We start from the raw sequence: 13,344 nt of genomic DNA on the forward strand, positions 1-13,344 counted from the left end.
TGGGCGTTATATGAATACAGATGTTAATGTGTCTCATAAGGTACTTTGCACTTTCTGTCCATGCCTGGAAACTCCGTTCTCAGTGACTGCACTACAAAGTTCTTCACATTTTGTGGCAGTTCATGCTTCCCCCTGGATCCGTCCCAGTTTGTCGTTTTGGCCCAGGCTTGGTAATTGTCCTCTGAAATGACTCTCCGGAACAGTAGGCACCCAAAACGTCCCACCTGGCCGTGGCTCTGGTGACGGACTCGAGCATGGTCTTCAGGTCCGACATGCCTCAAGCTTACATCGGGGTGTTGGTGAGAGATGTTAATGCTGTCCGAGGTTGAAGATAGAACCAGCGGAGACATCAAGGCTTGCGACGAGGAAAGATCAGGAGTCGATGTGTGTCGTGGGATCGGCCTGACGGGGGTAAGGGGCGTAACCGGGATGCGAGTTCGCTGCTCGCGGAAAGCATCTCGCAGTTGTCCGATCCCAGCTCGGATCTCCTCTATGAAAGCCTGCCCTCTTCCTTCGGAGTTCCCGCTCTCTCTGAGGTTTTGATTTTCCTGCCTCAGGGTTGCCAGTTCATCCTCCATCCGGGTAATTTTTGCGAGCAGGGTCTCTTTTTCTGCCAGAAGCTTGCCTTTTTCCTCTTTCTCGCGCTGCAGCTGCTGCGTTCTGTGGTCCAGGAGCATATTCAGAGCAACATCACCAGGAACACGAGGAGCCACCAAACGAGAAACCTCTGCCTGTGTGTTACGACCCCAAACGACCACTATGTATATACACGGGAGGCAACATAAGTGTGGAGACAGGAGTTACAAATGCACGTAAAAAGGTTTATTGTTACAAGCAGGAGGGATAAAACAAGCTGAGCAACGGAGGCGGCTGGACTGGCAGGCAAACTGAAACAAAAGGAAAAAGGAAAGGACGGCCACCGCAGCCAACCCACACAGGGCCGTCGGACCAGGCACCGACCTTCTTCCCTATCCCCAACAGAGCCGGAACCTAAACCCTGAACAGAAACAAAAACCGAATCAAAAGGTCTGCCAGCCAGCCGCGAGCACCACGCTCCCGGACCCACGAGAGGAAGCGTGGTCGAGTGGTGGAGCGCAGGACCGGAGAGGGAGGAGAGAGAGCGAGAGCGCGCAGAACCTCCGCCCTTATATACGCCCCGCAGCAATCACACACCTGGATGGGAAAAGAGAGCACAGGAGAGATTACTGCCAGGCCAGCAGAGGGGGACAATGTAACACCCCCACCATAAGTCACTGAACCATGACCAAGATCACAACATTAACAACAATAATAATAATGCAGCAACACAATAGCTATGGTTCAGTCAATCAAAGTCATTGGCGTGACAACGCGTCGGCCAACACATTGTCGCGACCCCGCACATGTTTGATATCAATATTGAAAGCTTGGAGGCGCAAACTCCAGCACATTAAGCGGCGATTCTTGTTGCGCATCCTACTCAAAAAAACGAGCGGATTGTGATCCATAAATACAGTAAGTGGCCAGCACGTCGAACCAACATAGACCTCGAAATGCTCGAGCGCCAACACGAGAGCCAGGGTCTCTTTTTCGATGGTGGAATACCACTTTTGATGGCAGTCCAGCTTCTTTGAGAAGAACGACGCGGGATGGTCCACGCCATCAGGACCCTCCTGCAAGAGCACGCCGCCCACCCCGGTGTCACTGGCATCCACAGCCAGCTTAAAAGGACAGTCGAAGCGCAGTGCTGAAAGGACAGGAGCATTAGAAAGCAAACTTTTAGTGTGTTGAAACGCCGTCTGGCAGGCCTCGGTCCACGTAAAGCTGACCTTAGGACTCAACAAATCAGTTAGGGGAGAGGCAACAGATGAAAAATTCTTACAGAACCCCCGGTAATAACCCACCATTGCCAGGTAACGGCGCAGCTCAGTGCGGTTAGTTGGAGCCGGAAAGTTCACAATACTCTCCACCTTAGCATGGACAGGACGGACCTGTCCTCCCCCCACCACCTTTCCCAAGTATGTGACCTTCGCCTGCGCGAACTCACATTTCGTCAGGTTGACGGTCAACCCAGCCCCCTTCAGACGAGAAAACACACTCTCCAAATGTTCCACATGTTCAGCCCACGACTCCGAGCACACAACCAGATCATCAAGATACGCTTCACAACACGACAGACCAGACAAAGTGACGTTCATCAAGCGCTGGAACGTGGAGGGCGCGTTCCGCATCCCAAACGCCATGACCCTGTATTGGAGAAAGTCATCAGGGGTCACAAAGGCAGAGATCTCTTTAGCACGCTCAGTTAGCGGCACCTGCCAATACCCCTTCAGCAGGTCCAGCTTGGTCACGAACCGGGCCCCCCCCACACGATCAACGCAATCCTCCATGCGTGGAAGCGGGTAACAGTCAGGCTTCGTCACACTGTTTACTTTCCTGAAATCTGTACAGAAACGATCATCACCATTTGCCTTAACAACAAGCAAACACGGAGAGCTCCACGCACTACAACTAGGCTCAGCAATACCGTGCTGCAACATATAGCTCACCTGCTTTTTCAGACGCGCACGCTTCTCAGGACTGGCCCGGTACGGATGCTGTTTAATAGGACCGGAACCCTCCACGTCAATGTCGTGAGCTATCAGGTGAGTCTGAGAAGGAACATCAGTGAACAACTCACTATACGAACCTATCAAAGCAACCACATCAGCACACTGCGTCTCTGTGAGGTGAGACAATCGGGCAGGCAGCTCCGCCAGCACCGCAGAGTTTGACAGCTTCCCCTCCGTCAACGCCACTGACAGCGAGCTGTCAGTTTCAGCACTGGAGAGCTCCCCACCCGTCGCGCCTGTCACCAGGCTGACGCGCGGCGACACAGCTTCAGCACCGGACAGCGACTCGGGAGACCTGTCAGTCTCAGGTACCTGCACCTCTTCTCTCTCACAATAAAGTTTCAGCATGTTAACGTGACAAAGGCGGCGCTTGCGCCGCCGATCTGGAGTAGCAACAATGTAATCTCTGTCACCCACCTTTTCTTTGATCAGGTAGGGACCACTGTACCGAGCCTGCAGGCTACATCCAGGAAGCGGCAACAACACCAGGACCCTGTCATCAGGACGAAACACTCTGTTTTTAGCATTTTTATCAAACCAACACTTCATTTTAGCTTGAGCAGACTCCAAGTTCCCCCTGGCAATCTCACAAGCCCGGCGCAGTCTCGTACGAAAGTCACACACATAGTCAAGCAGATTTTCCTCAGTGCTCTCATCCAGCCACTTCTCTCGTAACAGCTTCAACGGCCCACGCACCGCGTGACCAAACACCAGCTCAGCCGGACTAAACCCCAGGGACTCCTGAACCACCTCCCTGATCGCAAACAGCTGCAAATGCACCCCCTCGTCCCACTCTTTCTGAAAATCCAGACAGTAAGTGCGCAGCATGCTCTTCAGCGTCTGGTGAAAGCGTTCAAGAGCACCTTGACTCTCAGGGTGATACGCACTGGAACACGAGTGTTTAATCTGGAGCTGCTTCAGGACCTGCGCGAACAGACGAGACATGAAGTTAGAGCCCTGGTCCGTCTGCACCACTTTAGGCAACCCAAACAGTGAGAAAAACTTGGTCAACGCTCTCACAACCACAGGAGCAGTAATCTTCCGCAGAGGGAACACCTCGGGAAAAGGAGTTGACGCACACATCACTGTCAGCAGAAACTTGTTGCCGGATTTCGTACGGGGCAGCGGACCCACACAGTCAACCAACACTCTTTCAAATGGCTCACAAATCACAGGTATCGGGTACAGGGGAGCCGGCGGAATGACTTGGTTCGGCTTCCCAGCCACCTGACACGTATGACAGGACTTACAAAAACGCGCCACATCACCCTTCAACCCAGGCCAAAAGAAGTTACGCAGAATGCGGTCGTAGGTCTTTCTCACTCCTAAATGACCAGAAAGAGGATTCTCATGAGCCAGACTCAAAATCTCAGACCGGTACGGGCGGGGCACAACAACCTGAGTCGAAACACACCAGTCATCGGCCGGAGACACTTTCGGCGGCGTAAACTTACGCATCAACACACCATCCTTCACAAAGAAACCCGTGGACAGAGAGTCCACCGACTCCGCTGCCACGGCGGCTTCAAACAGCGAGGACAGTGACACGTCCGCCTTCTGGCTCCGGCCCAACTGTTCCCGAGACAGAGTCAAGTCCTTCAGCTCCGGAGAGACACCGGCCTCGGTGACCCCCTCAGACGGAGACAGGTCATCATTAACACAGAGGAAACTGTCACTCAGATCAACCTCCTCCTCACTTCTCTTGTACCTGGACCGGGTGACAGCACAGGCAGCAAACACAGTGGGAAACTTGCGCGCCAACTCGTCTGAGGACTGACTAACAGGGACTGGCGTCACCTCCGGGGTAACCAGCACTTTACCCCCGGCCAGATCGTTCCCCATCAAGAACGCCACCCCCTGCACTGGAAACGCAGGGCGCACCCCCACAGTTACCTCGCCTGACAGCAGGTCTGACCGGAGATGAACCCTGTGCAGAGGCACATCTAAGTCCTCCATGCCAAAACCCACCACTGGCACATCTGAGCCCAGCGCTGACAGCTGACCCAGCGGCAACACTCCCTCCAGAATAAACGACTGAGAGGCAGCAGTGTCACGCAGTATTTTAACCGGGACCTCACGGCCGCCACCAGACAACGAAACCCAGCCATCCATAATGAACGGAGCAAAATCAGCAAGGCCAGCAGACACCACAGGCACGTCCAAAGGCTTCTCCAACGAGTTGACCAAAGACACAGGCTTCACATTTCCTCTTCCCAACACGGGGCAATCAGCCACAATATGCCCCCTTTCTTTACAGTAGAAACATTTCACACCCTCTTTAACAAACGGGCCGCCTCTATCAGGTTTAAAGGCAGGCCTATTAAACGAGGCAGGTTTCCTCTCACCTTCCGAGACCCCCAATGAAACCCGACCGCCCTCAAAACTCCCACGGTTCAAACCCCCAACAGGTTTATTAAAGGGACGATCCACAAACACAGGCTTATGAGTCAATGTATACTCTTCCACCAACACTGCCGCTTTAAACACATCGTTAGCTTTGTGCTCATTTAAATATGTGGCCACTACTTCAGGGAGGCAGTTTTTAAAATCCTCCATCAGCACCAACTGCTTCAACTCATTGAATTCAGTCACCCCGCTGGAAGAACACCAACGGTCAAACAGGGCTTCTTTTTCACGGACAAACTCAACGAAAGTCTGGCCACCTTGCTTCCTCAGCCTCCTGAACCTCTGCCGGTACGCCTCCGGAACCAGCTCATAAGCCCGAAGCACCGCCACTTTCACTTTATCAAAGTCCCCACTATCCTCCGGGGGAAGCAACGAGCACACCTGCTGCGCTTTCCCCACCAAGACGCACTGTAACATCAATGTCCACACATTTCTCGGCCACTTTAACGTTGTAGCGACCCGTTCAAACAGCACAAAGTATTTGTCCACATCATCCTCATTAAACGGAGGCACCAAACGAATGTATTTTGCGACATCAAACTCTGCTGGTCTCACAATTGACCCCAACTCCAACTCCTTCATACGAACCTTGAGTTTCCTCATCTCGAGCTCGTTCATGAGCTGCACCTCCCTCTCCCTGGTGGATAAACGCTGCAACTCAACATCCAGCTCCTTAAGTCTCACCGACTCAGCCGCAGACTGACGCGCCTGCCCAGGAGCCCTTTGCACAGCAGGCAGAACCTTTCCGCCAATCAGCGCTGCACTCACCTCCTGCAACAGCGCGGCCTTCTTAGCCTGCTTGCTCACTTCCACACCATAGTGGTCAGCAATCAAAAACAAATTATCCTTCGTGCAACACCAGACCGCCTCCCATGACGGATCGGCCACAAACTCCCGTAAGTTAAACTCCATCCCTACAGCCACAGCTGATACTTCTCCACACACTTCCTAGTGCAATCACAGCACTTCACTAAACCAATCCCGAAAGATCAAAGCGACGAGCCCCCAATTTATGTTACGACCCCAAACGACCACTATGTATATACACGGGAGGCAACATAAGTGTGGAGACAGGAGTTACAAATGCACGTAAAAAGGTTTATTGTTACAAGCAGGAGGGATAAAACAAGCTGAGCAACGGAGGCGGCTGGACTGGCAGGCAAACTGAAACAAAAGGAAAAAGGAAAGGACGGCCACCGCAGCCAACCCACACAGGGCCGTCGGACCAGGCACCGACCTTCTTCCCTATCCCCAACAGAGCCGGAACCTAAACCCTGAACAGAAACAAAAACCGAATCAAAAGGTCTGCCAGCCAGCCGCGAGCACCACGCTCCCGGACCCACGAGAGGAAGCGTGGTCGAGTGGTGGAGCGCAGGACCGGAGAGGGAGGAGAGAGAGCGAGAGCGCGCAGAACCTCCGCCCTTATATACGCCCCGCAGCAATCACACACCTGGATGGGAAAAGAGAGCACAGGAGAGATTACTGCCAGGCCAGCAGAGGGGGACAATGTAACACTGTGGTTTGAAAAACAAACAAGTAATGAGTCATGGTTTACGGTATAATAAACAAGGGAGATAGAGTAGTATACAGTATACGGTATAAAGTGTAGTCTAGGCCTATGACACTTACCGCTTTTTTTTGGATGAGACGCTTTGCTGGCGGGGCAGACGATTGTGCGGTTTTTGCTGCAACCTGTAACAAGGAAAAATAGCAAAGAAATTAGAGACTGAAAATTAAAAACGTTGATCTCTTCCATTAGGTTGACAAATGTTTGATTCTCGCTCGTAAATGTAATGGGAAAAAATACCTTTTTGCGCCCCTGTGCAGCAGGTGGTGAGTTCTCATCTCGGGGAAAGAGAGCCTTGCTGACCTTGGATGCTCCGTAGAAACGTGCGCTCTTCATCTTGAAGCAGTTGAATTCGGTCAGCTAAAGTAATCAGTAGGTCGAGTCGAGTCGAGTAATCAGCAGGGGGCCATATAGCCCATATGGTACAGAACTGAGGACGTGATTGAACAAGGCAGCAGAGTTACAGTAGGGTAGCCACGCCCATTAGGCGAATGTGAGACCCACAGTTAAAGAAAAAAAATCATTTTAGACCAGACACGCCCCTTGGGAGGGGCATCCTAATCAACGCCCACTCAGCAAGAATAAATTGTTGTAGCCTACATGGACTACATTTGGTTAGTCTTCATTGAGTTGGACTTCGATTTACTCAGAGATGGCTATGATCGACGCAAAAACGAGTGAACTCATCAAGACTCTGCGGAGGAAAGGCTGGACTGCACGAGCCATCGCTGCACATCTCAAGTCCGCCGGAGTCTCAGCCTCCCTGCGCACAATTCAGCATCATTTCCTGCATGCAACTGTGGAGAAAAGAGTCTGTAAACCACGTAAACTGACAAGGTATTGCCAATATAGTTTTTTCATTATCATTATTGTTATTGTTATTGTTATTGTTATTGTTGTTGTTGTTGTTATTATTATTACCCTAACAATGTCTCTCTATCAGTCAGGTGGTGGAAAGACTAGATGCCATCCTGAAAGCAAACGACGAGTTACCTGCAAGAAAATTGAAAGAGATTCTTTTGCGTGACCACAACATAAACATCAGTTTATGGTCGGTGCGGAAGGCGTTGCATCAGCTTGGCTGGAACTATGGGAAGTCAAGGTAAAACATTAGGCTCTTTTGCATCTTGCATTGAAATTTGAAATTATGTTACATTTATTAGTAATGAACTGCTCGCTTAAACCTAATTTCTACATATTCTGCAGATTTGTTCCTATGACGAGGGACAAAAACAAAGAAGCACGTCTACTCCAGGCTGAGAAATGGAAAGCTGCTGGGGAGAAATTCGACGATGTCCTCTTCACCGACGAGTCGACTGTGGCCCTTGAGCGTTTTGCCTTGAAGTGCTGGAGGAGGAGCAACTTTACAGGGACGCCAAAGCCTAAAGCTAAACACCCCCTCAAGCTTCATGTCTGGGGTGGAATTTCACGCTGTGGCCCTTGCCCGCTTCTCATTTTCGACGGTGAGTGGGGAAAAAACGTAGTTTGAATATATATAGACCTACCTAACAATTTAGTCTGAAACAGAGTTAAAATAAATAAATAAAAAAATGTTGAAGTTAAGCCCGTTATGTCACCCACAGGCATTATGGACCGACACTTTTACCAAGAGGAAATCATTCGAAAAGTTGCTGGTCCATACCTCAGAGAGCGGTATCCGATGCGCACACATCGATTCTTCCAAGGTATCATCTTAACACTTTTTTAAAACCATCCTTAACATTCTTAGGCTACAATAAAGGCAATGTAATGATGATTTAGTTGGTGAAATCTAATGTTTTCTTTATTTTCCCTCCACCAGACAATGATCCCAAACACACTGCAACCAGTGTCAGAGCCTGTATGAAGACAGAGGGAATCAACTGGGTGCCAACACCAGCAGAGTAAGTTAGTCATACATTTGGCGTGATTACCTGCATTAATAATGATGCATTTATAATTGGGATAAATTAATAGCAGGAAATAAGTGCTAATCTATCATATTCTTCTGTTTAGGTCACCAGATCTAAACCCGATAGAGCTGGTCTGGGCTTCGATGAAGCACTACATCCGCTCTGAGGCGAAACCAACTAACAGGGAGGAGTTGGAAGCAGCGATCCAGACATTTTGGATGGAGAAGCTGACCATCAGCGTCTGTAATAAGTACATCGATCATCTGGACAGTGTCATTGAGAAAGTTATAGAACTGAAGGGAGGAGCGACTGGCATGTGACCGTAATCGATATCCTGTCATGAACTGCCACAAAATGTGAAGAACTTTGTAGTGCAGTCACTGAGAACGGAGTTTCCAGGCATGGACAGAAAGGACTTGAAAGAATGCATAGATAAGATCAACGAGTTCTTGCGAACTCCGAGAAGATCATCTGAGGGTCCTATCCTCACCCTACTGTAGCCTACAGTAGCCTACAGTACTTGATGCTACAATGTGTGTGTGTTTTTTCTTCTTCAATAAAATGTTTTCATATCCAAGTTTGCTCGAGGCATCTTATTTTGTCAAGTGATTCAAAAAGCAGTAAGCAAGGTTATTATAGCCTATAAAGCTCTATAAAGCTAGAGAAAAAAATCAGTTCTTTGTTCTAAAGACTCATTTTATTGTGGGAAATATTCATTTACTAGAGACACACATTAGGGCAGGTGCAGAGTGAAAACAGGCAAAAATAGAGAAAAAACACAAGCATATAATAAAACCAAATAAAAGCAGGCTTTGCTTTGCTTAAATCGCTCAAATCAACCGGCGTTTCTTAGGACGGCCAGTCTCTCCACTCCTCTCCCTCACTTTAGCACCTTGTGGGGGACAGCTCTCCATTTCAGCACCTCCACCCCGACAGCCCCCCTCCCTCCCCCCGCAGCATTGTCCAAGGTGCTGGAGTCTGTGAAACGTGCTACGTTGGTGGAGATCTCCCACACAGTAAAAGATTTAGGCAACACATTCTTCCAGCTGGCTGTTTTTCTTCCAGTTACAGAAAGTAGCCTATGTGCAAAGTACCTTATGAGACACATTAACATCTGTATTCATATAACGCCCAACGAAACAGCTGATTTACATGTCGGCCGTTAACACATGGCGATTGGCCATTCACGCGGCTTTGTTCTTGGTTTCGGCCAATCAGCTTATAAGCACATGGCTAATTATCAGCTTTCAACCAATCGCACTGTTTTAATTTGTGTGTGAAAGTTATTTTCTTTGGTTCATTTTCGTTTCTTTTGGATTTTTTTTACAACAATGTATCAATATAATATTGTCTTTGTTTCATTTCGTTATAAAAATCAATCCCTTTTCTTTGAAACAATGAGATTGAGCAGCTAAAAACCAGACCAGTTCACAAAACATCAACGCGTCCGTGAGCGCAGCGCACCTCATTTTCTCCTGTGAAGAAGAAGAGAAAAAAAAAACCCATGGTCCGACCTGACCCAGTTATTTAATGTTTAGGTTTATTTAGAAGAAGTCTGATTATGACTGCTGCTCTGGATCAGATTATTTGCTCATAATTCGGGTTATTTTCAAACAGTGGCCAAACAACAGATCAATTAATTACTATATTTTCCATTTTTGCTAAGCGGTTTGTTCTGAATTAAATAAAAGCCTGTCACATACAGCCGCGTGTGTTACGCCGTGTTTTGTTGATGCTATCATCTTTGCCTTGCGCAGATGATCCTTCATAATTAAAAATAAAAAGTCCAGGCCGGCTGCATGGCTGACGGTGTCACCACTCTCATTATCACTGGCTGTTTGTGTTGTCTGTCAAAAAATGGATGAATGAAACCTATCGACTTTGTATCGGCCGCGTCTTCTATCGAGGGAAAGTTATTTATCCTATGTTTTATCGCCCAGCCCCAAAGTGACACAGACCCGTTCATTCACAAGAAATCATCCAGCTGCACTCTCAAACAAGGTGCGGTGTGAGAAATCAGCGGCACTACTGCACAGTACTGTAGTTGGCTCATTTTAAATACACATTTTGGAGATGACGAGACAGATGACCGAAAAAAGAGAGTGAGACGTGGGCTATAGTCTACTGTAGCTGCCGTCGTTACATTTTGTCATTGAAAAACTAGGCTACTATATTATTTACTGTCTGCAGCTAGTTCTCCTTTCATCCTCTTGTATTCTGTATCATGAACAGCGCCACTCCTAATCGCGGCTACATTGTGTGACTGTCAGCATTGTCCCCAAAATGTCTGAGCAGTATTTAGTACGGTGCTGCCACCTAGAGGAAAACAGTTGTGGTGAAAAGACACGCGTTCACGCGATCCTGCAGTGCAGGACAAACCGCGCAATTTTGAACCAGTAACATCTGTAGTTCAAAGTTGCAGAGGTGCAGGTTTACATATAGAAATTCCTGGAAATTCACACAATTTGCGTAAAAACATATTTTTTTCCATACTGAGTTTTCCCCAAATAAGTTTTTGAGTTTTCCCCAAATCTGCTTCAAACACTTTGACCAACTGTGTGCAGCAGTAGGAGATGTGTCTGTCTAGTCTGTACGGGGCAGCATGCTGGGCTGTGTCTTGTAGTAGACGTCTTGCCATGTGCCTTGGAATTGTTGTAAAATGTGAGCTCGAGATGCCAAATCAACCTGAAGCCTCCAGTCTTTGTAAAAGTCTGAGTTCAGGCCATGAACCAACAGCAGAAAGACTTCAAACATAAACTTACATTGATCTGTGTTCCTCTGCACCTGTACCAGTCAGAGTCACAGCCATGTTGTTTTCCAGTCGCCCAACTGTCTGTCACAGCAGTTATCACAAATTTCATATTCAGTTCATATTTTCTGTGATTGTCAGAGAAAAATGGGATGTAACCATGTATCCATGACCACCACGAGATGGAGCAATGATCTCTGTCTCTGATTCTGTACTCGCGAACCGTGAAAAACGTAGAGGAGCAACAGTTATTTGGATGGATGGATGGATGGATGGATGGTTCACGTGTGTGGCCCGTGGGCCAAAACCGGCCCGCAGGATATGTTTTGCAAAGTGTGAAAATTACAAAGAAGACAGAAGAGGCATAATATTGTTGCAACTGCATGTATTTTTCTCAAGAAATTCCAGGTTGTTAAAAATGTTTTGTAAAAGAATAGTTACTGTATTAACTGTAAACATCTTATACCTGTACTTCTTTGCACTAAAAAAAAGGAAAAAACTTTAAGCTCTCATTATTTTGCTCTTCCATTAAATCGAATTGCACTGTATGTGACCCCTGAACTAAAATGAGTTTGACACCCCTGCTCTATCCACATGCTAATTGTTCATGTACCTTGTTTCCTCAAATAGTAACAACTGCTCAGGATACCCGGACTTTATCGGATGTAGGCTTTTATTTGAGACAGGGCCTTTATTTCTATTCCCTCCATTAATTTTTACACATCAGCGACCAAGCTCACAGTTTAGTAGCTCATCATCATCTTCCTCACGTGCTGCTTGGCACCTGTTCTGCTCACTGCGCTGTCGGAGGGGTCTCCGTCTCTGTTGCGCACGCTGTAGCATTTTACTCCCATTCAAGTCAATCAGAGCATATCCACAGCATGCGCGTGGTCCATCTCTGGTCACGACCAGGCTCCGGAGACCTGCCGTCCGGTGATGCAAGGCTGTCCCTCTCTGAAGCAGAGGATAAGGTCAGTCTTCACAGACAGTCCATAACCTTGAAAGACTTTCTGATCAGATCCCTGTCAGTTTGTCCCGGGTGACAGATTTTTTTTCTTTTTTGACCCGGCCTGTGTTTGGGGCTGGTCTTTATTTGTTTGTGTAAACAAAGCCCCATTACATAAGACCCAGTTGTTAAAACGGTGACATCTAGTGTTCAGATTCTAGATTGCAACACTCACTCACGCTCAACCCTCCCGTCAGAAAGGGACAGTAGTCTCCGAGGACAAAAAAACTTGCGCGCTGATGATCCATTCGCAAACTTTCAGGTTCATAACTCAAAAACTTCTCACTTTTCTCTACTCTCCACTCCCTCCTCCTTCTTCCTTCCTTCTGCCCCCTTCTTCGTTGGTTTATTTATGCGCGTTAAACTCGCGAAACACGCTCTCTGGCTGGCTGGATTTTACATTCGGGCTGCTGTACAAACATGGTGGCGCAAGATGGCGACACTCTCTAAAACAAGACCATTGCTAAGGCTACGAACACCAAACTAATTTTATTTTATAGCGATTATACACTTATACAAATATATTCATGGGTAGTATATTCAGATTTTTTTTTTTTTAAGTATATTTTTTGGCTTTTTCGCCTTTTTAAAAATTTGATAACACAGTAGAGACAGACAGGAAAGGGGGAGGTAGAGAGAGGGGGAATGACATGCAGGAAAGGTCTGCCCGACGCAGGATTTGAACCGGGGACGCCTGCGGTGAGGACTGTAGCCTCTACATGGGGCGCCCGCTCTAACCACTACACCACGCGACACCCCATAATACGATATCTTTCTATATAAACCAAAATGCCAGAAAAATATCATGCGAGTATTTTTACATCAAAATTGATGTATTTTCTTTTCCTGTGAAACAAATTCAGATGTGTGATGAGTCATCCTGCGCGCATGGACAATTCTAATTTTGTATCCAATAAAATCAGTTTCTCGAAAGCCTTTGTGTCTCTCTACTGCCAGCTTCACTGCCAATACCTACAGTTATTGGCTCGAACATATACAGTCTCACTCCAGAAACATTTTCATCGATATCATCATCCTTCTCCGTTTAATCCCCACCTGACTCATCTGTGAGGTCGGCACGGGAAGTAAGGGTGGGGGAGTGAATTCCTGCACAACGAGCAGGCTGTTTGCAT

At 47.8% G+C, this 13,344-nt stretch overlaps 2 protein-coding genes across 2 annotated transcripts in view; one reads left to right on the forward strand and one right to left on the reverse strand.

Moving 5' to 3' along the window:
• Positions 1 to 13,344, forward strand: part of LOC146990099 (nuclear receptor ROR-alpha A-like) — a 223,922-nt gene that overhangs the window by 46,014 nt on the left and 164,564 nt on the right. The gene's annotated exons all lie outside the window — the stretch shown is intronic.
• LOC146990101 (uncharacterized) lies at positions 24 to 8,792 on the reverse strand. The gene is made up of 3 exons (XM_085772966.1): positions 6,805 to 8,792; positions 6,627 to 6,689; positions 24 to 731 (listed from the first exon to the last, which is right to left on the reverse strand). The coding sequence occupies exons 1-3, from the start codon at positions 6,898 to 6,900 to the stop codon at positions 24 to 26; spliced, it is 867 nt and encodes a 288-aa protein (XP_085629092.1). The 5' UTR covers positions 6,901 to 8,792.

This window comes from Trachurus japonicus, chromosome 3, assembly GCF_045865225.1.
Source record: "Trachurus japonicus isolate A0001 chromosome 3, Traja_1.0".
Lineage (NCBI taxonomy): Eukaryota > Metazoa > Chordata > Actinopteri > Carangiformes > Carangidae > Trachurus > Trachurus japonicus.

Excerpts from the sequence above, each read along its gene's own strand:
- LOC146990101 (XM_085772966.1), bottom strand. The coding sequence starts at position 6,900 with ATGAAGAGCGCACGTTTCTACGGAGCATCCAAGGTCAGCAAGGCTCTC. Across the intron at positions 6,690-6,804 it reads CTGCACAGGGGCGCAAAAAG|GTTGCAGCAAAAACCGCACA; the intron begins GTATTTTTTCCC and ends TCCTTGTTACAG. Across the intron at positions 732-6,626 it reads GTCTCATCCAAAAAAAAGCG|GCAGAGGTTTCTCGTTTGGT; the intron begins GTAAGTGTCATA and ends CGTAACACACAG.